The following is a 22,019-nucleotide window of genomic DNA, read 5'->3' on the forward strand; positions in this document are numbered from 1 at the left end:
GGGGAGGAGGAATCGAACTTGGGTCGGCCATGTTGGCTGTGTGCAAGGCAAACAGCCCTACCGCTGTGCTATCGCTCCAGCCCCATTGTAACACATTAAAAATAATAAATAATAATAAATTAGTTCAGAGCAGCACTCAGCAGTGCTGGTGGGAGGGGAGTTTTCTCAATGTGCAGCTTGGGTCACTTCTGCCATTACACAGGACCACATGGTGCTGGGGACAGAACCTGAGTCTGGCCTACCAAGTGCATGCCCCAGTCTTAAGAGTTATCTTCCTGGCTTAAGTGTGACTTTCAGTTGTGAAGAGTAAAACCTACTCAGTTCTTGGGTGTCATCAGGTCACACTTCCTTCACTACATCTGTTTGGAAACATTAGCTGGTAGAAAGAACCTCAGCCCCCCCTAGCTTTGGAGGGAGGTAGGGAGGAAGGTCATCTGTTTCAAGATAGCCTCCTCGCTATCTTGAAATCAATGCGGGGTGCTACTCTTTCAAGTCAATGATACAGAAGCTTGAATTCTCCTTCCAAACTAGTAAATTACCCTTAAGACTATGTTTCCAAGGCCAGGGAGACAGATGAAAGTGGTGGAGAGTATACTTAGTATGTGTGAGGCCCTGGATTCAAACCCTGGTGTTGCAGAACCCCAACCCCTCACCAAGCACTTTCTGATATAGCCCCAGTGACCCCTAAGCATTTCCAGGACTCACTGTATATATAACTTGTAGCCATGCCTTATGGGCCACCCCCAGTGGCAATCAGAGGTCTCAGTTCATGAGGGTCTCTCCTGGTGCTGCTCATGTGGACACAAGCATGCACTCTAGACTCTTGAGCTGTCTTCCTGGCCTCCTTCCACTCCTGCCACCATCATCACTTAAGCTCCTCTGCAAAGCAAACCAAAAACCCTCTGCCTTTAACCAACATGCAAATGAAGGAGATAATGAAATATATGCACGGATGAGAAAGAATGGATTCTGCTTACAGTCAGCCACGCTATCCTATCACATATGGATAGGTTGGAAGAACTCACAGAAGAACTTCCAGTAGCTCAGTGATTCTTCAATATCAATTTATGAGTCAATATCAGAATCTCAGTCTTCTTGGGGTCAGAGCAATGATAGGAGGTTGGTAGGGCATTTGTTTTTGCATGCAGCCAACCTGAGTTCAATCTCCGGCACCCCATATGGTCCCCCAAGGCCACCAAGAGTGATCCCTGGATGCAGAGCCCAGGAGTAAACGCTGAGCACTCCTGGCTGTGGCTCCAAAACAAACAAACAACCCCCCCCCAGAATCTCAGTATCTAGAAAATGGAGCTTCCTAGACCCTGTCATCATATTGAGTGTGTGTGTGTGTGTGTGTGTGTGTGCATGCGTGTGTGTGTGTGTCTATGTGTGTGGTGAAGGTAATGGGATAGGAGGAGGAATGGGCTACCTCTGCCTGTGCTGAGGTCTACCCCAGCTCTGCTTGGAGGTTGCTCCCAGGAGTGTGTGGGAGACCATGTGGTGCTAGGGATGGAACTGGGTGAGCCTCGTGCAAGGCAAGCACTTAACACCAGTCCTGCGCCTCCAGCATTTACCATCGGTATTTTTTTTAAAGGTGTTTGGACCATTTCAATGTCCAGACAGATTTCTAACACACCCTCATCTGTCTGGGCTGAGAATGCTGTCGAGGAGGCATGTTCAAGTTCAGGTTTCTTTGGTTCTACTTTGTGTGCTCATCTGCATTCCTGAATCATGGATGTGAGACACAAACAGAAGCCTTAGGATGCTGAACTAAACCTAAACAAAAATAAATATTGAAGGAACATTTTGATAAGGCGAACTTTACCTGAGCTGTCTCTTGACTGAAAGACAAGAAGGGCCAGCATGTCCCGAATGTTCTTTCCTCCACCCCACCCACGAGCCTCTTCTCAGATTTACTGCTGTGAGGTTTAGGAGTGAGTGGTGTGAAGGAGATTGAGCCCCTCATGAACACTCTTAGTAGATCCTAAATCTTAGTAGATCCTTATAAGCAGGCAGACTTTATTTAGGACTTATCAAAACATAAAATCAAACCCAGTGATAAAATAGCAACCAAGGTAACCAATGATAACTACATCCATTGATAACCCAATAACAACGATTACTTTGTGCCAGGGCCCCTCAGATGCTCTTGGAAACTTTCATGGCCATCTAGGGATACCTGACTTGGCCCTCAGTTCTTGGAAACCCTTTGTTTCCAAGTGGGGAGTGCTCAAGCCTGTGCATATGATTCTTAGACCTACTATAGTCCTGCCCTCTCTCCAGGATGTGTCTGTCTACTTCCCTATGCCCATGTCCGCAGAACTTAGTATTTGCTGTCAACAAAGAGTGAGCCTCAGGGCTCGAGTGATAGTACAGTGGATAGCGCATTTGCTTGCATACGGCCAACCTGGGTTCCATTCCCAGCTTCCCATATGGTCCCTCAAGCACCGCCAGGAGTAATTCCTGAGTGCAAAGCCAGAAGTAAACCCTGTGCATCTCCAGGTGTAACCCAAAAAGAAAAAAAATGAGTGAACCTCTTTTCCATCAGTACTTCGCTGTGCTTATTGTCTCCCAAACTTGACCATGTGAGGGAGGGTTGTAGCTAAGAGCTGTGAGGACTTCATCTTTGTTTTTGTTTTATAAGTGGTTATTTGTTCTTTATTATATAAGATGTGGCATTAATACCGGAAAGAATTTTCTATCAAATCTGTAGATGGTATGAAGTTGGATAAATGAGCCAGACATCAATGATGGATTCTAGATCAAAGCACGCACAGAAAACAGCAAGAAAAGGCTGAGATGAAGATAATTACATTGAATGGAAGGAATAGTGTACATTAAGAAAGAAAATCCAATATGGAGATACTCTATTATTCCTTTATATGTATTTCAAAAACACTTCTGCTACCACAAAAGTCACTCATAGAGGTCAGAGATATAGTACAGCGTCTGGCATTTGCCTTACATGGTTAACCTGGGTTCTGTCAACAGCATCATATATGGTATCCTCCAAGTCCCACCAGGAGGGATACCTGAGCACAGATCCAGGAGTAAGCTCTTAGCACAACTGGATATTCTGTGCCCCCCGCCCCCACCCCCCACACACCTACCCAAGTCACCTTTTGGGCTAGAAATCAGAATAGTAGGACTGGAGAGATAGTACAGTGGCTAAGGCATTTGCCTTACACGCAGCAGACCCAAATTCAATTCCTGGCATTCCATATGGACCCCAAGTACTGCCAGGAGTAAATCCTGAGTATAGAAACAGGAGTAATCACTGTACTGAGCATCACTGGGTGTGGCCCAAACAAACACTGGGAAGAAAGAAAGAAAGAAAGAAAGAAAGAAAGAAAGAAAGAGAGAGAGAAAGAAGAAAGAAAGAAAGAGAGAAAGAAAGAAAGAAAGAAAGAAAGGGAAAAGAAATCAGAATAGTAATTCTCTCTATTAGAGAGGAGACTGACTAGAAAGAGGAATGAGAGAACTTTCTAGAGTGATGGAAATTTTATATTCTGATAAGTTTATTGGTTGCAGAAGTAACCAATTTTTTGTGGGGGGTCACACCATTTATGATAAGAGAGCTGTGCATTTTATGATCCATATTTATAACTCATTCATAATTTAAATAATTATCTCCCTAAATATTAACATTTATAAAGCTCTGGTACAAGTAGAAGTTTCACTTGGAGAAGGAGCCACAGCACACTACAAGTTCGCTTTAAATGATGTAATGGTAAAACAAAATGTGCACCTTTGCGGTGTAGAGTCACAAGTATGAGCCCATTTTCTGTGCTGGCCAGTATGGTTCTGTGGGTCAAGATTTAAGAGAAAAATGGGGTCAAATTTTAAGAGGAAAACAACTGAAAAACCAGGGCCAAAATTGGAAAATTAATCAGGGGGAAACTAGTGGAAGGAACTGGATAATACCATGGGAAAAACAAGACTTTAAAGAGAGCCCAGGTGGAAGAATATGAGGTGGAAGAGAAGATGGTCTTGCTCTGAATAGGGCCGAATCTAATTCCCAGTCCAGAACACCCTCCAGTGGAATGGGCGGCTCTCAAAATGCTCAGGTGAATACTAGAGAATGAACTGCTGGGGTAGTGTCAGTGTCAGTGTAAAGAGTTATGGTTTCTTTTTCTTTCTTTCTCCTTTAAAATTTTATTTTTATTTTTGTCTTTTTTGGCCACACCCCGCAATTCTCCAGGGTTACTCCTGGCTTTGTATTCAGGAATTACTCCTGATGGTACTCAAGAACCATATGGGATGCCAGGGATCAAACCCAGGTCGGCCACGTGCAAGGCAAATGCCCTACCCACTGTGCTATCGCTCCAGCCCCACATTTTTTGAATTTTCTTAACTTCATAATTGTATAGAATATTTTTAAAGTGATTTCCTACATTGGTTTTCTTGTTCAGAAAATTTTAATTAGTGTTTTTTTGCTGTGCTGGGGATTGAACCTAGGTATTTTGCCTGTGAGGCCTGTTATTTACCACTGAGCCACTTCCCCTGCTCCTTTTCAAAATATGGCCACTAGAAAATTTCACATTACACAATGACATAACACTTCACTTGTGCATTATATAATATAATGTATAATCCATTATACATTATATAGAATCTAAAACTATATCAAATTTCACCTCGTATAAGTGACTGTCCAGTCTAAGCCCAAGTAATGAACAAAGGTGTTCTATAATGAAGAGACTGAGATTAGAGAAACAAAGGGAAATAAAACAATGGAGTAGGTTTGGGGACCCAAGCCATAGGACAGCAAATAGGACACTTGCTGGCTTTGCCTGTGGCCCACTCAGGTTTGACCTCCAGCACCCATATGGTCTCCCGAGCCTGCCAGTAGTGATCCGTGAGCACCACCAGGTGTGATCCCCCCAAATAAAAACAAAACAGAATAACAGTAGAGTAGGTCTAGGTCTGTCAGAACTTTTGCCTCTGGAGTACATTCCTGACACTCTATATAGAATTTTCTTCAATTATGGAAATGACAAGTCTCCAATTTTTTTAAAAAAATTGTATTCTGAGAGAATATGTATAGCTCTTGTCCCTGTTCTTCAGAAGGAATTAATCTCCTCTCTGTGGCCTTCTGTGACCTCAGCCATTACCTAAAGGACAGTAAGAGTGACACTTAGGGCTGGAGGTGATATGACTTGGAGGTGGAGCACATGCCAAACATGTGCCTGTGTGAGGTTCTGGGTTTAGTTTCCTCCGACATTCACACACACACACACACACACACACACACACACACACGTACACCACAGACACACACACACACGTACACCACACACACACGCACACACACAGAGTCAAAAAGCATGAAATAGCAGGAAAATGGTAAGAAAAAACAGCTCAGGATGACCATCTCAAATCCTTTCATAGTAGATCCAGAAATAGGAGTCAGCTATTACCCTCCAGGCTGCCCAGATGTTGCCTCGTCTGTCATTTCTGTCCCAGCCACCAACGGCTTCTCAGGGATCTTTCCTCATCTTCCAGGTTGGCTACAGATACTCTTCTGTGTGTCCTTGCTGTGTGTGCAGTATTCGCAGCAGGTTTCACATTGTCTATTTCCCCTTCTTTCTTCCCTCTCTATTCTATTTCTCAGCAGAGACAGTAGCTTGTCAAACCTGGATCATTTATTATATACTGACGTAACTACAATGACAGAAATGAGTGTGGGAATGAGTGAATAGCATGTTTCTTCTTTGTTCAGGGTAATTTGACAGCATTCTAGTTAAAAGAGAGAGAGAGAGAGAGAGAGAGAGAGAGAGAGAGAGAGAAAAGACAGCCTCGTCAGCATGTCTTGGTTCAGTGGAAGCTGACCTGCGTTCCAGTTCTGGCCTTGTTGCTTACTTGCTTGTGACCTTGAATAAGTCATTTGGCTTCTCTGGATTTGGATTCCCCATCCATAAGATGAGCGATTATTCTATGGAGTTTTTATAGGCTTCCAATCCCAACCTTTCAGGAGATGTTGTTTGTAAGCAGGGAAAAATCTAGCTTTAAATTTTTTCCTTTGATTTTTCTTGAGACACCGTGATTCCCAATCCTGTTAGTGAGACGCCTTCATGCATCCAATGTTCCAACCCCACATCCACCACCAGAGCAAGTCTAGTCTTTAAATGTAGACTTGTTTCCAGACCAGAAATTCAGTGGAACAGCTGAGATTCCACCAGCCTTTTTTGACAGGGGACTTTCTGCCTCCTCCCTCTTCTTTATGTCTTAGCAAATATTAATAGCCGAGGGCCTTGCTGAGTGTGGTTTTTAATAGAATCCAATTTCAGTCCATTTAGAGTGGGATTTTTTGGGCTGACACGGTCATTCGAACTGACATGCCTGATGGACTGAACGCAATTTTCTGTCTGTGCTGCCCCGCCCGGGATTGCAGGAACAGAGAGCAGCATTGGGAACGGGGGAGGGGGCGGGGGGGGGCACCACCAAGTGGCTGCAGATGGGCTGCTACATTGGTCTTTCCTGCCCTGAGGCCGGTGTTGAGACTGCCTGAATATCAGGAGGAGATGGGGCAGTGACCGCTCCGCCCAATACAGGCACCTCCTGGCACAGCAGATTGGCCTGTGGGTAAACACACAGAAGGAAACCCAGCTGCTCCTTGGATGGGACTAGGATATGTTTGGTTCCGAAAGCCTCAGTGAAGCCAGTTGGTTGCTGTCTGGGCCTGACTGAGCATGGGGTAACAAGGCAAGGAGTGCCATGGATTCCTCTGTGTGTGTGTGCACGTGTGCGTGTGTGTGTGTGTGTGTGTGTGTGTGTGTGTGTGTGTCTCGGAGGGAGCACCCTTCCTTGCTCAGTGCAGAGTAGTAATACAGAAGGTGAACATGCCGGGATCAGAAGGTGCGAACAGTGGAGGATGGGGCAGGATACACATGTTCTCTGCAGACTTTGTACCAAGTGCTAGGCCAAGAGACACGTATTCTCTTGTTTGCTTGTTTGTTTGTTTTTTAATCCAGTGTTGGGATTCACACACTCAAAGCAAGTGCTCTACCACCAAATTATCATGAAGATCTACCATTATGATCCCAAGAAGATAGGTATCTCTTGGTTATAGGTTTTTGGTGGGTTTTGGGGGGGAGTGTATAGAGGGGGTGAGGCAGACCTGGCTCAGTGCTGGAAGGGTCCCATCTCAGTGTTCAGAGGTCACTCTTGGTGGTGTTTGGGGGCTCATGCAGGGCCAGAGATGGAACCATGAGTTTCATTCACTGCAGCCCTTTGAGTTATCTCTCTGGCCTCAAGATAGGTATCTCTGTATTCTCCCAAGATTGTTTTAAGAGTTATATCATTATCAAAGAAAATGAGAATCCAGGGCCAGAGAGACAGTGTGGGGTTAAGACTCTTTCTTGCTTGCGGGTGATCTGAGTTCAATCCTGACACCATGTGAAGGTTATCCCTGAGCACAGAGTTGGGGTTAGCCACTGAGCACCACTGGGTGTGGTCCAGACCCCAGGGAAAAAATAAAGATCCAGGGCATCAAACAAGGGGAGAGGGCATGGAGACCACTCAAAGGGCTCGAGTGTATGTACCTTGCGTATGGAGGCTCTGAGTTTGGTCCTGGCAACCCCCGGCACCCGGAACACTTCCAGATAATTGTCTTGGTGGCCTCCAACACCACTGGGCCTGAGCAGCGCTGAGGCTCATACCTTGGGCCTGAGCACTGCTTGTGAGACCCTTCCTGCAACATCCACTCACCCCTCAAAGTCATATGAATACCTAAACCTGTAAAACTTATAGAAGACAGAGCTACTATTCAAACAATGTTCCAAAGCTTCATGAATCCACTCATTTGCACGGAGAAGTAACTGGTCCACCTCAGCAAAATCTCCTTCACTAGGTGGTCATGAGTAATATGTCAAAACTTTATAAAAGTAACAAGTAAGAGTGTCCTGAGCATCATCCTTCTTATTCTGATTCAACAAATTTAAGCCAAAATGGAAAATTCTTTCTTCTTGTTGTTTTAGGGCCATACCTAGCAATACCTTGTTGTTTTAGAGCCATACCTAGCATGCTCAGGGGTTACTCCTGGCCTGCACTCAGGAATCACTCCTGACAGTGCTCTGGAGACCATATAGAGTGCTGGGGAATTAAACCCAGGAAGACTGTGTGCAAGTGCCTTATCGGCTGTGCTAGCACTCTGGCTCCCAATTTTTTTGGCAGGGAGGCTTTGGGCCACACCCGACCATGCTCAAGGGTTACTCCTAGCCTCCTGGCTCTGTCCTAAGTCTTTGTTCCTGACAATGACCATATGGGTTGCCAGGGATTGAACTTAAGTCAGCCACATGCAAGGCAAACACCCTACTCACTATTTCACTAACGTCACTAATTCTTTTTCTCTTTTTTTTAACTTCAAGTGATTCTGTTATTTTTTGGAAAGCACCACACTAGCACGTAGTTTCTCTTGAAAGTCATATCTTCGAGGATCTCTTCACTTCCAATGAGAACAGATTCAGTCTTATCTTTTTAATGTAAGAGTACTGTTATCTATTCAGCCATTGATTAAGCTGATTGAATTGGGCATGAATTCCACATTACGTTCTTAATTTTTTTAAATTGAATATCAGTGAGATAGGCATAACAAAGCTGTCCATACTTGGGTTTCAGTCATACAGTGATCCATCACCCATTCCTCTACCAGTGTAAATTTTCCACCACCAATGTCCCGTTTTCCTACCACCAATCCCTCAACACCTCAACTCCTACCCCAGCCTCTCTCTATGGGGGGGCACTTTCCTTCTTGCTCTCTTTCCTTCTCCTTTTGTGCATTATGGTTTGTAATACAGGTATTAAGAGGTCATGCTGTTTGTTCAGGGCATTCGGTATTTTTATCAGGACAGTAAGTCTGGAGTAGCTTTTCAATTGGGTGGCAGCTTTGGGGTGTGGATATGACTGCTGAGGCTTCCAGAAGTACAGGGAGGTAGGGAGAGGTAGCCCATCCCAACCCCAAGAAAGCCAGGAGATTTCAGTCACAAAACCCGCTTACCAGAATTGTCAGAAGATTATTTCTCAATGAGATCCGTCCTGAGAAGGTGGAGTCAGGCCAGGGGCATAGTGTGATTTTGGACTGTGGGAGCAAGCAGCTGCCGGGGGCTCTGCTTGGGCAAACACCAGGCTGACCTTCCCCCACCCCGCCTTTGATTTACCCTGGTCTGTTCAGCAGGTTCAAGCTTAACTGCGACTTCTGATCTCTTTCGAGATTTGTGGTTCTCTGAAGCAAGGCCAGTAGTAGAGCTTACATGGTGGTACTGGAGTAGGTTCGTGGGGGTGACTGCCACTGCTTCCAGGAGTATTGGGAAATGGGGTGAGCCCAGCCCAACTCCAAGAAAGCCTGGAGATTTCAGTCACAAAACCCTCATACCCAAATTATCAGCAGATTATATCTTGGTGAGGTCTGTCCTGAGATGGAGTCAGGCTGGGAGTATGGCAGAGATTTTGGATTGTGGAAGCAAGTGGCTGCCAGGGGCTCTGCTTGGGTGGGCTCCAGGCTTAGCCCCTCCACCCCCCACCCCCGATTTACCCTGATCTGTTCAGCCATGAGCAGATCCGAGATTACTTGTGGTTTTTGATCTCTTTCAAGATTTATGGGTCTCTGAAATAAGGTCAATAAATGAGCTTGTAATAGCTGAGGTGGAGGTGGCTTGTGGGTGTGGCTCCCACATACCTAACTTATGGCTGTTTAATTTCTTGGTAAACTTGGTCCCAGGTTATTGGGGTCCAGCAAAGGCACAACGGCAATTTTGGGGTACTAGGAATCCTGAAGGCACCATCAGGCTGCAGATGCACTTGTCCTGCAGGTACAGGCTGACCTGCTGGCAGCACCATACCCACCACAGATTCGGTCTTGCAGCACATTCCTTTCAAGTGAAACCATGACTCCATCATTTCGGGTTCAATGTTCAAGTGTCTGAGCACATATCAAGTGCTAGTCATTTTGCTTCGCATTCTGGCTGCATAAATAAGCAAACCACAGTGTTTGCCTCAAGGTGCATCCAGTTAGTGGGACAAACAAACATAAATAGGAATTTGAAGGCTTTCAGGGGGCCAGGAGTTAGCAAGACATAAAGCAGGCCAATGAGGCAGAGGGAACAGCAATAAAGCATATGAAGATGGAAAGACCCAGAGACTCAGAATGATGGACTCAAGGAATCATAAAAGTTGTGCATTAGTGAATGCTGAGAATCTTAGGAAGAGGACCATGAGGTGGAGCTATAAAATCAGTGGGGAAAAGTCATATAAAAGACTTTATGTGAATAGTTCAAAGGACTGGAGCACCTGCTTTGCAAGGAAGCCTTGGGTTTGATCCCTGTCACCTGAGCATCATCAGAAGTGGCCCCCTAAGCACTACTGGATGTCACCCAACAAGGAAAAGGAAAAACTCTCCTGTGTTTTATGCTACAAGTTTGGTCTTGATCCTAAATGTGATGCGAGAAATGTTAGGTTATGACAAGACATTACTGGTTGTAGTAAAGAAGGGTCACCTGTTAGAAATGGGAGAGAGGATGGACGATGGGCAAAGAAAGCTGGCAACAGAGGAACAAATTAATTGCAGAATTAAGAATTTATGTATGTCAAAAAGCACCATCAACAGAAGTTTTGAAAGAAGCAAAGCACTTGAAAGCGTATCTGCAATTTTCTTGACAAAAAGATATCCTTAATAAAATTACATACTGATAATAAAGTAAACATACTAATATCAAATAAGTACAAGTGATCAAAAAGTATATGAGCTGTTATTCACTAGTCAAAGAAGTGCAAGATCAAATAACAGTGACATGCTCTTATCTTCCTATCAAATTGGTTACGATTTGGTAAGTGATCACACTCCTTAGGGCTGCAAATAGGAGTGTGTTTTGGTACAAACATTCTGGAGGGCAGTTGGCAACATATGTCAAACTTCTTAAATCTAGCCAAGCAATTTTCTTGCTGGGTTTTATCCTAAAGGATTAGTGATAGGTGTGTGCAAAATTTAGCCATAGGAATGTCTGTTGCAATATTATTTACAATAAAAATCTGGGAAAATGAAATCATCACTAGGAGATGAGTCCTATGAAGATGGGTCTATCTGTGTAACAAAGATGCTGTTAAATATGAAAAAATATAGGACACATCAAAAAAATTATATTCAAGATAGAGGAAGAGTAGTCACATGAGGTGGAAACCTCATGTCCCATGGGCTACCATTTGTGAGCGACAAAAAATATATGTTCACATAGGTTGGAAAGGGCTCAAATGACTCTGAAAAGATATTCTGGTAATTGGAGGAAAACCAGATGCCGGCAGGGTGGGGAGGAAAGTGACTTCTAACTGCAGAGCTTTATGAATTTTGCATCCGTGCGTGTATTACATGTTCTAAAATACCCACATCTTGAAAAGTAACTTATTAGAGTATATACATTTGATCCAGTTTTTGTAAAAAAAAAAATTGTGCACGTGCATGTGTACATTTATACCAAGAAGAACCAAAAGATATATCCCAAAGGGTAGCAATGTTTACCCTGGGTGGTAGGGTTTTTAATTGGAGTTTGTCTTCTTTGCCCCCTAAAATTATACACAAGAAGCTTTCATGAGAATGAAAAACTAATATTGACCCCAATAAGTCTATTAACAAAAGTCCAAGAGAGAGAGGACAAAAGAGGTCAGATCCAGGCCCCCTCAGCTTGACCTGCAAATAAAGTGTGCAGTGAAACCAAAGTCCCCATTTTGGGGTGGGGGAGGGCTTGGGAGAGGGAGTTGAAGGTGTTCAAGGTGAACAGACCTGATTTTCCTTCACAACTCTCCAAAGTCTCTGTTGAACAAACGCACAGAATATTCTCTCCCAACACCCCAAACATCAACCATTTCTCCCAGACACTGCTTTTCTTTGGACTACTTGAACTTTTGGGTCGCAGTGAGTGGAGTTCTGGTAAGCACAGTATCTATGGCACTGATTGTTCTTTCTCTGGAAGGACAATAGTCTTCCCCCATTTGTTCAGCCCTGCTTCCCCTTACCCGCCGAGGCAAGACTTCTCTTTTTTGCTCTATGTCAGGGAGAGGTACTCGGGGTCCTTTCTCTCGGCATGGAGACCAAAGGAAGATCCTGTCCATTTGAATTGTGCTTTCGAAGGCCACCTCTGACCTTATCTCAACCTTATCTTTGCCAACTCCCAGATTTTCTGGGATTGGGACATGACCTTTTGTACATTCACCTTTGCTGCAAGATGGTCTTGAGCTGGGCCTTGGAAAGCAATTTTGCAATAACACAGCCAAGAGAAGGCTCTGATGGGGCAGCTGAGTATGAGGCAGCTCTACCAGTATTTTCCTTTTCCTCTTTTCTGGCTTGTAAGCTAGAGACAAGCAACTCTAGGTCTCTGGGTATTTCTAGCTTGTAGCCCATTGTAAGACTTTGAGAAGTTTTGTGAGTCTAACTTGCACTCAGACCTCTGGGCCTAGAGCTGTGATTAGATTCGTTGCATTGGAGTATCTGATTAAACAACCCATAATTAACTCTGTGCTTCCTTTCCAGCCATCTATAATTGTGACTCTTCACTGACACTGGACATGGCGTGAGTAACAGTAGGGAGGTTGTTTGGATACATGCTAGCCCCAACAGTAAGGAGACTGAGTACCCAGAAATAACTGCTGGATCTCAGTGGTCTTTTTCTGGCTGTCACTGCTCTGACCAGTAGTGTATCCAGTATTAGGAATCTTTGATGCTTTAGGCAAAATCCAAGAGGCAGCCCATGTACCACCACTGACATAGTCAAGACTTTCAACTCAACACACATTGTCCTCCTCTGGAATGGGTGTGACTCCGAAGAGCCACAACAACCCCTAGAGTGGCCAGTCCAGTGGACTCTGGAAGAGACCTGGTTCAAACCCTAGCTCTTCCACTGAAGGTCATGCAACTTTGGGAGAGTTGGTTGTTCTGCTTTCCTGTGTTCTCACCCTCCAGAAGGATCTCTGAGGGGAACTATATGTAAGAAATGAGCTTATACATGTAACAATCAGAGTATAGTGCATTTAATAAATGCTAACTATGAACATTATTGCATCCGTATATAATTTGTACAATATTGTCTCTTTCACTAATCACACACAAAAATACATAAAAGTGCCTTGAAAAGTTTAAAGCATTGTATAAATTAAAGGTGTCATTGGTAATAACCTCATACGAGTCTTCCTCGACCCTTCTGTCGCTTCATAGACCAGGACTACATCCGTATCCCACACACCATCTATTGCACAAGACAAGGCAAAAAAATGAGCCCTCAGCAAATGGTTCTTATTTGACAGAAACAATGTGGCATAGCATAAAGAGTGTAGTTATCAGGAGACTAGGCTGGGATAAAATTAGTTTAAGGCAGGAGAGCCAGTCTGCAGTCATAATTTATTCATTCAACAAATACGTGTGGAACACATTCCATGGGTACAAGTTCCCACAACGCCGAGTCCCTGGGCAGTCTCCACAATCCCAGCCTACTCAACAAGCACAAAGACAGCAGCCAACATTGTATTTCACTGGATAAATGGCCACTGCTTTGGGGGAGAGCCCATCCTGCCTGGCTGTAAGTGGCTCTGAGTGAGGGTGGGGGACAGGAATGAAAGTGAGGGGGTGGGCTGCTTCCAACAGAAACAAACAGAGTTGCTGCCTGTCGATCTTTTTATTTACACTGCGTGAAGTCCACCATTCCACCTGCCCATCTACACAATGACCCCGAGATAGCCTCTCTCCCTGTCCTTCTGTGGTCACAGCTGCCTGCTGGGTGGTATGTGTGGTCACCAGAGGGCACGGAGAGTGTGCTTCAGTGGCATGTGAGTCCTGGCAGGGTCTCAGAACCCTGCCAGGGAGAGAAGAAAGCATAAGCCAACGAGTGAGAGGAGGCCAGGGTCGAGGATACGGGGACTGGGAGCATCCAGTGTACCGAGTCATGCTTCACCAACGCTTCTGGTGTCAGCTGTATCCCTGGGTTGCCTTCTCACAGTTGCTTCTAGGTGCTCTGCTCTGTTAGGACACGGGGGTCCATCCTGGGGGCTCTGGGGCCTGCTGCCTCTCTGTGGGGTCCCTACCAGGTCTGCCTTTGTTGGGAGCACAGGCCAAAGTCAAAGCCTAGACCACGTTCCGAGCCTGGGAGGGTCCTGCCCAGCTGTCCCTGCAGGAGGGTGGTCCCTCTGGGGGCTGACCTACAGAGGATGCTTCCGTGGTTGGGAACATCCAGCAGATTCCAAGTGTGCCTCTTTCCTTTTCACACTGGCAGTAGACAAAGAGTCGAGGGGCAATAGGACAGGAGGGAAGACAGGGGTCGGGGGTTGTGAAAGGAACAGAGCCCAGAGAGCGACTCTCCACCAGGGGTGCACGGATGGACGGATGTCCCGGGGCAGGCGTGGGTGGTGCTTGAGAGAGGTGTTGGTGTTACATGGCTTCTTTCTCTCTCTGGGAGCATCTGCTGAGCTTCATCTCTGTCAGCTGGATATACCGAATCACATTGGTATCTGTGAGGAGAGAGACATGCCTTAGACACACATGGGGGTGGGGAACGAACTCAGGTGAATGCCGTGCCCACAGATCACAGACAGACTTTCTCGGTCAAGTGTGTTCTGCCCATCTGCGGGGGCTGGAAGGGCAAGCAGGGTGTCAGCCTGCTACTTCCCTGCCTCCCCTGGGCACAGTGGGCTGCTCGTGGTGACTGTGTGGACCACTCAGGCTCCCAAGCACGTAGAGCATATGCCCCCAGCCCCTGACCCTCTTCCCTGGGCCTCTGCTTTATTTTCTTCCTGGCACTTACCACGATGCAGTAGTATGTTACTATCTGCTCATTTGTTTACTGTCTCCCTTGCTCTGTTACGTCATAAACTCCTCGAAGCTAGAAGCTAGCACTTTCTTTTGTTCACTACTTCTTACCCAGTACCTCAAAGAGTACCTGGTCATTGCACCAACATAAATATTTGTGGAATGCATGAAGGGCTGAGCAAGTGGATAGGAACTTAAGTGGATGGTCCAGATGATGCATGCTCTAAGGAATGGGATCTGATTAGAGAAGTCAGAGCAGGTATCCGGCAAGATGCTGACTGGGCTGACCTGCCACAGAGGAGGGACGAGGTGGTGGGGGATGGGTTGGGGATGGTGGGGGGGATGCTGGGTCCATTGGTGGTGGAAAATGGGCATGAGGGATGGGTACTTGACCATTGTATGACTGAAAGGCAAACACAAAAGTTTGTAAGTCTGTAACTGTACCTCACAGTGATTCACTTAAAAAAAAAAAAAGATGCTGAGTTCGCCATCTGTCTGCATCTCCCTCACCAGTGTGACAGGGAGAGACCTATCTTCTCACATATGTCCCTCAAGTCCAGCACAAAGCTGGGCACATGGAAAAAAAATCACCATATACATGAATCAAATAAGTGAAGAGAGGTGGATTCTGGGTAGGAAAACACCAAGATTCTATATTTGAATCTTTGAAGAGAACTAGTGTCTGCCCAGGCACCCCAGAACCCAGACCCCAGGCAAAGTCAGGAACCAAGTGGTCTCCACATTCTAGGTCCCAGAGTGCATCTGTCTGACGTTTCTCCCCCACCCCCCGCCCAGCCCTGCCAGCCCTGCCAGCTCTTCGAGGCACCCACCACATGAGAGGGCACTGCTGGAGAGAAAGTGCAGTTTCTGCCTTACCTGTGGGCTGTCGGGTCCTGGCTTCTTTCAGGTAATAGAGTGCTTTGTCATAGTCCCCAAGGTGGTAGAAGGCCACACCAGACCGGTAGAGGGCCTTGAAGTTTTCCCCTTCCTTCTTCAGGACTTTGAGGCAATACTCTTTGACTCGCTCATAGTTTACGAGCTCAGCTTGGAGCAGGCAGGCTTTGGGAGAGAGAAGAGAAAATGCCATCAACACCATAAGAACAGGATCAGAATGTCTCTCATTCGTTGTTTCTCCTGGTCCAGCAGTGGTTTCCGAGCACTAGAGCTTTCCATATGGCATAACATAGAATGGGCCATCAAACAATCCTGGGCTGGAGGCCCCAAGGGCACCACCAACAAGTTGTATGGCCTTGAGCAAGTATTTAAACCTTACATTATGGGTCGAACTGTAGATCACTGTAGATCACTGTCCTCCCGTTGTTCATGGATTTGCTCGAGAGGGCCCAGTAACATCTCTATTGTGAGACTTGTTGTTACTGTGTTTGGCATATCGAATACGTCACGGGGAGCTTGCCAGGCTTTGCCGTGAGGGCGAGTTACTCTTGGTAGCTTGCCAGGTTCTCCGAGAGGGGCGGAGGAATTGAACTCGGCCATGTGCAAGGTATACGCCCTACTCGCTGTGCTATCACTTCAGCCCATGGGTCGAACTGAATCCCTACAGAAAGACTGTTGAAGTTTTAACCAGTGGGCCCTCAGATCATGAGTGTATTGAGAAACATGGTCTTTGGGAGGTAATCAAGTCTAAAGGGGGTCATTCGAGGGGTTGGGGAGATAGCTCATAGGGCTGGAGCACAAGCTTTACGTGTGGGAGCCCTGGTTCAAACCCAAGCACACATGGCTCGTCCGAAGCACCATGTTGGGAGCAATCCCTGACAGCACTGAATTGGGAGTGACCCCCTGCCCAGCACCAAGCTGATAGAGATCCCACCTGAGCACTGAGCTAGGAACAGCATGCCAAATGTGGCCCCAAAATGAAAAAGGGGATTCATTAATCCAACATCACTATTGTTTTTATAAACCGGCTCCTACAGAATGACTGTCTCTGTCCCTACAAATTTGTATGCTATAACCTAATCCTCAGTGACAGTACTTGGAAGTGGGCCTTCTAAAGGGGACTACATCATGGGGGTAAAACCCTTGGTGGCATCTTAACCCCTTTCTCCAAGCAAGGACAAGACCAGGAAGGGGCATGCCCTCACCAGACACCAATGTGAAAAATCAGTGGTGGCCTTGGGAGGCACCTAGATAAGTCACCATCAGAACAAGTCAAAGGGGAAGGATGGCCAAGGTAAGGGACTGCAGAGAGGAAAGCCGACCTGCAGAGACAGGCAGACTGGAAACCGGCAGAGGCACGAACGCATTCTCAGAACTCTCAGGAAAAAGCATCCGGAGTAGTGCTGAGATCTCAAGATCAAGAAGTCGGAGCTTCTGGAATCATGAGACAATCCATACTGTCTATGCCACCAGTGCGTGAGATCACCGATAAGCCACAGGAAGCAGTAACAAAACTAGCCACCATTAATGTCTACCCAGAGGTCACTATGGTTTGAAAACCTGTCTCGCTGAGTTGCACAGATGACCTGATATCAACCTCAGGGTACTCTGATGTAGGCCTTATTATTCTTATTTTACTAATGAGGAAACTGAGGCCCAGAAAGGTTAAGGAATTTCTCAAGGTCACCCCACATCAAAGAGTCAACTTGAGATCAAAGTTAGCTGGTTAAAGTGCTGAGCACAGGACTGGCCTTGCGGTAATGGTGTCCGGGGGGCATTCCTGGTGTGGTGCTCAGAGGACTCCACAAGGCTGGGGATGGAACATCCTGCCTGCAAAGCATGTGCTCCAGGCCTTCGACCCATCTTCCCAGCCCCTACCAGGATAGTTCACTTTCGGACTGGTCCTTCTGCCATGGCAACTGCCTCTGACTCTTCTCTTTCTCTCTCATTATACACTCATCTCTGCAGTTCTGGGAGCTGGTCCATCAGAAAACCCCATGGGCAGGTGAGGCCTGAGTGTGCCAGGCAAGAGGAAGTGAAAATGGGCAGCCACCTCTGGTTGGATCCCTTCCTATGGCAGAGTTGGCAAACTCCAAGTCAATTTCTCCACTGGAAGGTTCTCCCACCAGCTCTCAGACAGGACCAGAGAGAAGTAGCCAGTACAGCACTGATGCATGAGCAATTAAATGACAGGGTGCCTCACGTGCCTCCCCTCAATCCTGGCCCCGCTGCACTGCCTCCCCCTCCATACCAGCCCTCCACTATTCAGCAGTCATGGATTCTGACAAACAACAAGAAGTCGTTTACATCCATGGGAGGGATCGCAAAGTTCAAAAATTGGAAGAAAGACTCGTGCTTATTACTTCACCACCAATGAAAACAGAGACTTTGGAGGCAAACAGATGCTTCCCACCAAGACCTGGGCTGAGAAGAATGCTGGCTGCTGCCTTCCCCTCTACTCCCGGGGGCTTTTGTCATTTAGAATTCATCTGCTTCACAGGGACGGGGAGGGGTGGGGGGTGGGGTTTTATTGGGGTTCTTCATGGTAAAAAATAAGTATTGGTAAAGGGAAATGTGTTTGATATTTGCATGACTGAGACATAAACCTGAAAGCTTTGTAACCTTTCCCACAGTGATTCAATAAATAAATTAAAAAAAAAAAAAAACTGTTGGGGGGGGGGGGGGTATGGTGCCTCCAGCAGGTCAATCTGTACCTGTGAGGCGAGTGCATCAGCAGCCTCATGGCGCCTTCAGACTTCCAGATACCCCAAAATTGCTGCTGTGCCTTTGACCAGACCCCAAAAACTTGGGGCAAAGTTTACCAAGAAAGTAAACGGCCAAAAGTTAGGTATGTGGGAAACACACCCACAAACCACCTCCAGCTCAGCTATATAATTGGAGGCAAGGCCTCTTTGGTTCCTGATTGAACTGCTTAATGGACATGATCCCAGAGACTCAGAAACGAATCTCAGAACCCAGTGGCTTTAGGTAGAAATGCGTCTGGTCTCTGCAGTAGGCTACCGGTGCTGAGCCAACCCAGGTGGGAATAGGTTTCGTGTCTTGGCCTGTTCCCCCTGGCGGCCCAGTGGCCGCCATCCGTCTGAGTCCACTGGATAGTCACATTTGGGCCCCCAGAGACGAGACACACAAGGCCTCACGGGATGGGGGTGGAGCTGGGCTTGTCCTCCCCACCCCAACGAGACCCCAACTCATCGCCCACGAATGGCCTCTCTGGCTCCTGATCAAGCTGCTTAACGGCCATGATCACAGAGACTCAGAAACAAATCTCAAAACCCAGTGGCTTTTGGCAGAAATACATCCGGACTCTACGTTACTATTGCCGGGCCACCCCAGGGAGGAAAGGGTGTTGTCCCTCCGCCTGCTCCCTCTTGGCGACTTGGTGGCTGTCATCCTCCAGAGGCCATTGGACAGTCAGGCTTGGGCCCGCAGTGACGAAACTTGTTGGGCCTCACGGGTTGGGGGGGGGCGGGTGGAGCCGGGCCTGTCCTCTCCACCCCAACGAGACCCCAAGTCATCGCCCATGAACAGCCTCTCTGGCTCCTCATCAAGCTGCTCAATGGCCTTAATCCCAGAGACTCAGGAGCAGATCTCTAAACCCAGTGGCTTTTGGCAGAAATCCCTCCAGATTTAAGTGTTAAAATTTCGGAATTTCAAAACCACATGGCCCTACTGAAGCCACACGATATCATATGTTATTCATAATCAGCAATAGAACACAAATTGTCTACTGTTGCCTTTTCAGCAGATCTTAGTGTTGGGGTAAAATCTCAAATAATGGTGGGTCTGGTGTCAAAATAGTGAATGTGAGCAAAGTAGAGAGAGAGTAATGTAGAAATCATCTGCCCCACAGGCAGGGGGAGGGTGTGGGATGGGGGTATACTGGGAGTTTTGGTGGTGAAGAATGGGCACTGGTGAAGGTACGGGTGTTTCATTGTATGACTGAGACTTAGACCCAAAAGCTTTGTAACTGCTCTCACGGTGATTCAATAAATAAAATTATAAAAAATGGAATAAAAAAGTAAGGTGGAGTTCATGCACAATTCAATCAGCTAATCAGTGGCTGAATAAATAGCAGTACTCCTACAAAAAAAAAAAAAAGAACTGTCCGAGGGGTCAAGGTAAGTCTCTGAGTCTTCAGGGCTCTACCTCCAGCTGTTTCGAACCCTTAAGTAACCTTCCATGGATCAGAATAGCCCAACTCAGTAATTTTCTGATATTCACTTAATAATTTTCTAATCTTTAAAAACTTCTAACTCTTTGAGAAGAAAAGAGGAGCATTTACTGACAAGAAAACCACCACATTGGGAAGTGAGTCTGCTCAGCGTAATTAACCCGTGTTATTGAGGTGACACTGGTTTCTAATATTCTGTATGTAGGTACTTGCACTCACTACTCCAGCCCAGCAACTGCGCATGCTCCACCACCAATCCACCCAAAGTCCATCTGCTTCCTGGCACCGCAACAGTCCTCTACTGGTCTCATCCACACCACAATCCCCGCACCCTCCAGAATCACCAGTCTGTTTTCCAAGAGTTCATTCTGTACCGTTGATTCACTTTACTTCTTTACCATTTAGGAAGAACTGTCCGAGGGGTCGAGGTAAGTCTCTGAGTTTATCTTCAGGGCTCTAACTCCAGCTGTTAGAGCCACCAATCCACCCAAAGCCCATCTTCTTTGTCATCTGATATTGAGTGACATCAAATGGCACTGCTCTTTTTTCTTCTTTTGACTTATTTCACTTACCGTAATAATCTCTAAGTTCAATGGCAAGTTTGCAAGTGGTTTATAAATTTACTCACTTAGTGGCTTTTTCTCCCTCTGGAGAAGCTCATGTTCGCTCTTGAACACATCTCTCTCTCCCTCTTTCTCGTTTCTCTATTTTTATTCCGTTGTGTATATGCACATGCACATATGCGTCCCCATTTTTATTTATTCATTCATTCATGACTACTTAAGTTGTTTCCATAAACTTGGCAATTAAGCTGCTCTTTTAGAGAGCAGACCTTTCACTGGGCACTTGTGACAAAAGAACCAACATCCGTTTTGCAGTCTGAGAAGGTTAACCACATAGTCTCTCAAATTGAAGGTCTAAGAATCAGGAAAAACATCAGCGCTGATCTAGAAACTGGCCTGTCAGGTCTCACTGGCTACAGGGCAGAAAGCCAACCTCAGGACACAAGCAACCTGCTGTTCACCCCATGGGCGTGGGGAGCTGTGGTTCACCCATCGAGCTAATGCTACGAGCTCTCCTCCCCCACTTCCTTCTGCTCCTATCCACGTCCCCTCTCCCCGCCATGCTGCTGGAGTCTGTCCTGGTGCTTTCACAGGGGTTCTGGTCAAGAGACATCTGTGTGTGAACTTCAATGGCTGTTCCCTGTGTGGGACTCAACTCCAACATCTCGTCCCAGGGCAAAAGGACTTCCTGTTCATGGTTCCCACGTGCACCCTTTATGTCCTCTCCCTCAGGCTCGACAGCTCTGTGTTCCCATCTTACCCTGCACCTACAAACAGAAACTTTGGATAGCTAATCAGAGTAGTCTAGGAAATGGATTGTTGCTTCTTTGAAGAACTGTTTCTGAGTATCGAAAAATCCTATGTCAGAGTGGTTGGTCATGGAGCAAAAAAGCCTGGAAGTGGAAAAGTCCCCACGCCAATAGCAATCTATGAGTGGGACTTGTTTGGAGAAAATGTTTAGAATTCCTTTGCAGATGAGTGGGAAGTGGGATGCCTGGCTGTGAACCAGGACTCAGAGGTGGCGACGCAAGGCCAGGCAGGTGGCAGGCAGGGTTCCGGGCTCATAAGCATTCAGAACAGGCCACCACACCATGTGCTGCTCCCAGAGGGGTCAGATTAGTTCAAGCTGAAATCAACTGCAGACTCATGAAAAAATTTTACTACTCCTTAAACTGCTTAGCAAGAATGTAAATGGGGGTGGGGTCCTCACCCCGAATTAAGAGTTATTACCAGAAGGCTGTTTCTATCTGAATGACCTATCTTAATGGCAAGGGAAACATCTAATTACAGGGCATCTGCTCTGCATCATTTGACCCACCCTCCTAGTTTCATGGGAGTCTCCCCTCCTCTCTCCTGGAAGCCTCAGGGCCCTCCCTCCCAATCCCGAGCTCAGATTCTACACCTCATTTTACCTTTCCCTCCTCAGACAGACACCTCATGCCTCTGTGGGTTCCCATAGCATGAAATGAAATAGTTGGGTTTTCGGGGGTGGGAGGGTGTTGCCTACTAATCTGCCTCATGTTAATCTGATTTTTCTACCAGCTTGTGAAAAAGCCAGAGGAGTAAGGGAAGTCCCTCACCCCCACACCTG

At 46.5% G+C, this 22,019-nt stretch overlaps 1 protein-coding gene across 1 annotated transcript in view; it reads right to left on the reverse strand.

The window, feature by feature from the left end:
• Positions 1-12,995: 12,995 nt before the first annotated feature.
• The window catches only part of TTC9 (tetratricopeptide repeat domain 9), a 41,260-nt gene continuing 32,236 nt past the window's right edge, over positions 12,996-22,019 (reverse strand). The window contains exons 2-3 of the mRNA XM_056134412.1: positions 15,656-15,838; positions 12,996-14,481 (exon numbers count right to left, since the gene is read on the reverse strand). Coding sequence (XP_055990387.1) covers positions 14,402-14,481; positions 15,656-15,838 — 263 coding nt within the window. The 3' untranslated portion in view covers positions 12,996-14,401. The remainder of the gene's footprint in view (positions 14,482-15,655; positions 15,839-22,019) is intronic.

This window comes from Sorex fumeus, unplaced genomic scaffold, assembly GCF_029834395.1.
Source record: "Sorex fumeus unplaced genomic scaffold, SorFum_2.1 ptg000098l, whole genome shotgun sequence".
NCBI classification, from domain to species: Eukaryota; Metazoa; Chordata; class Mammalia; order Eulipotyphla; family Soricidae; genus Sorex; species Sorex fumeus.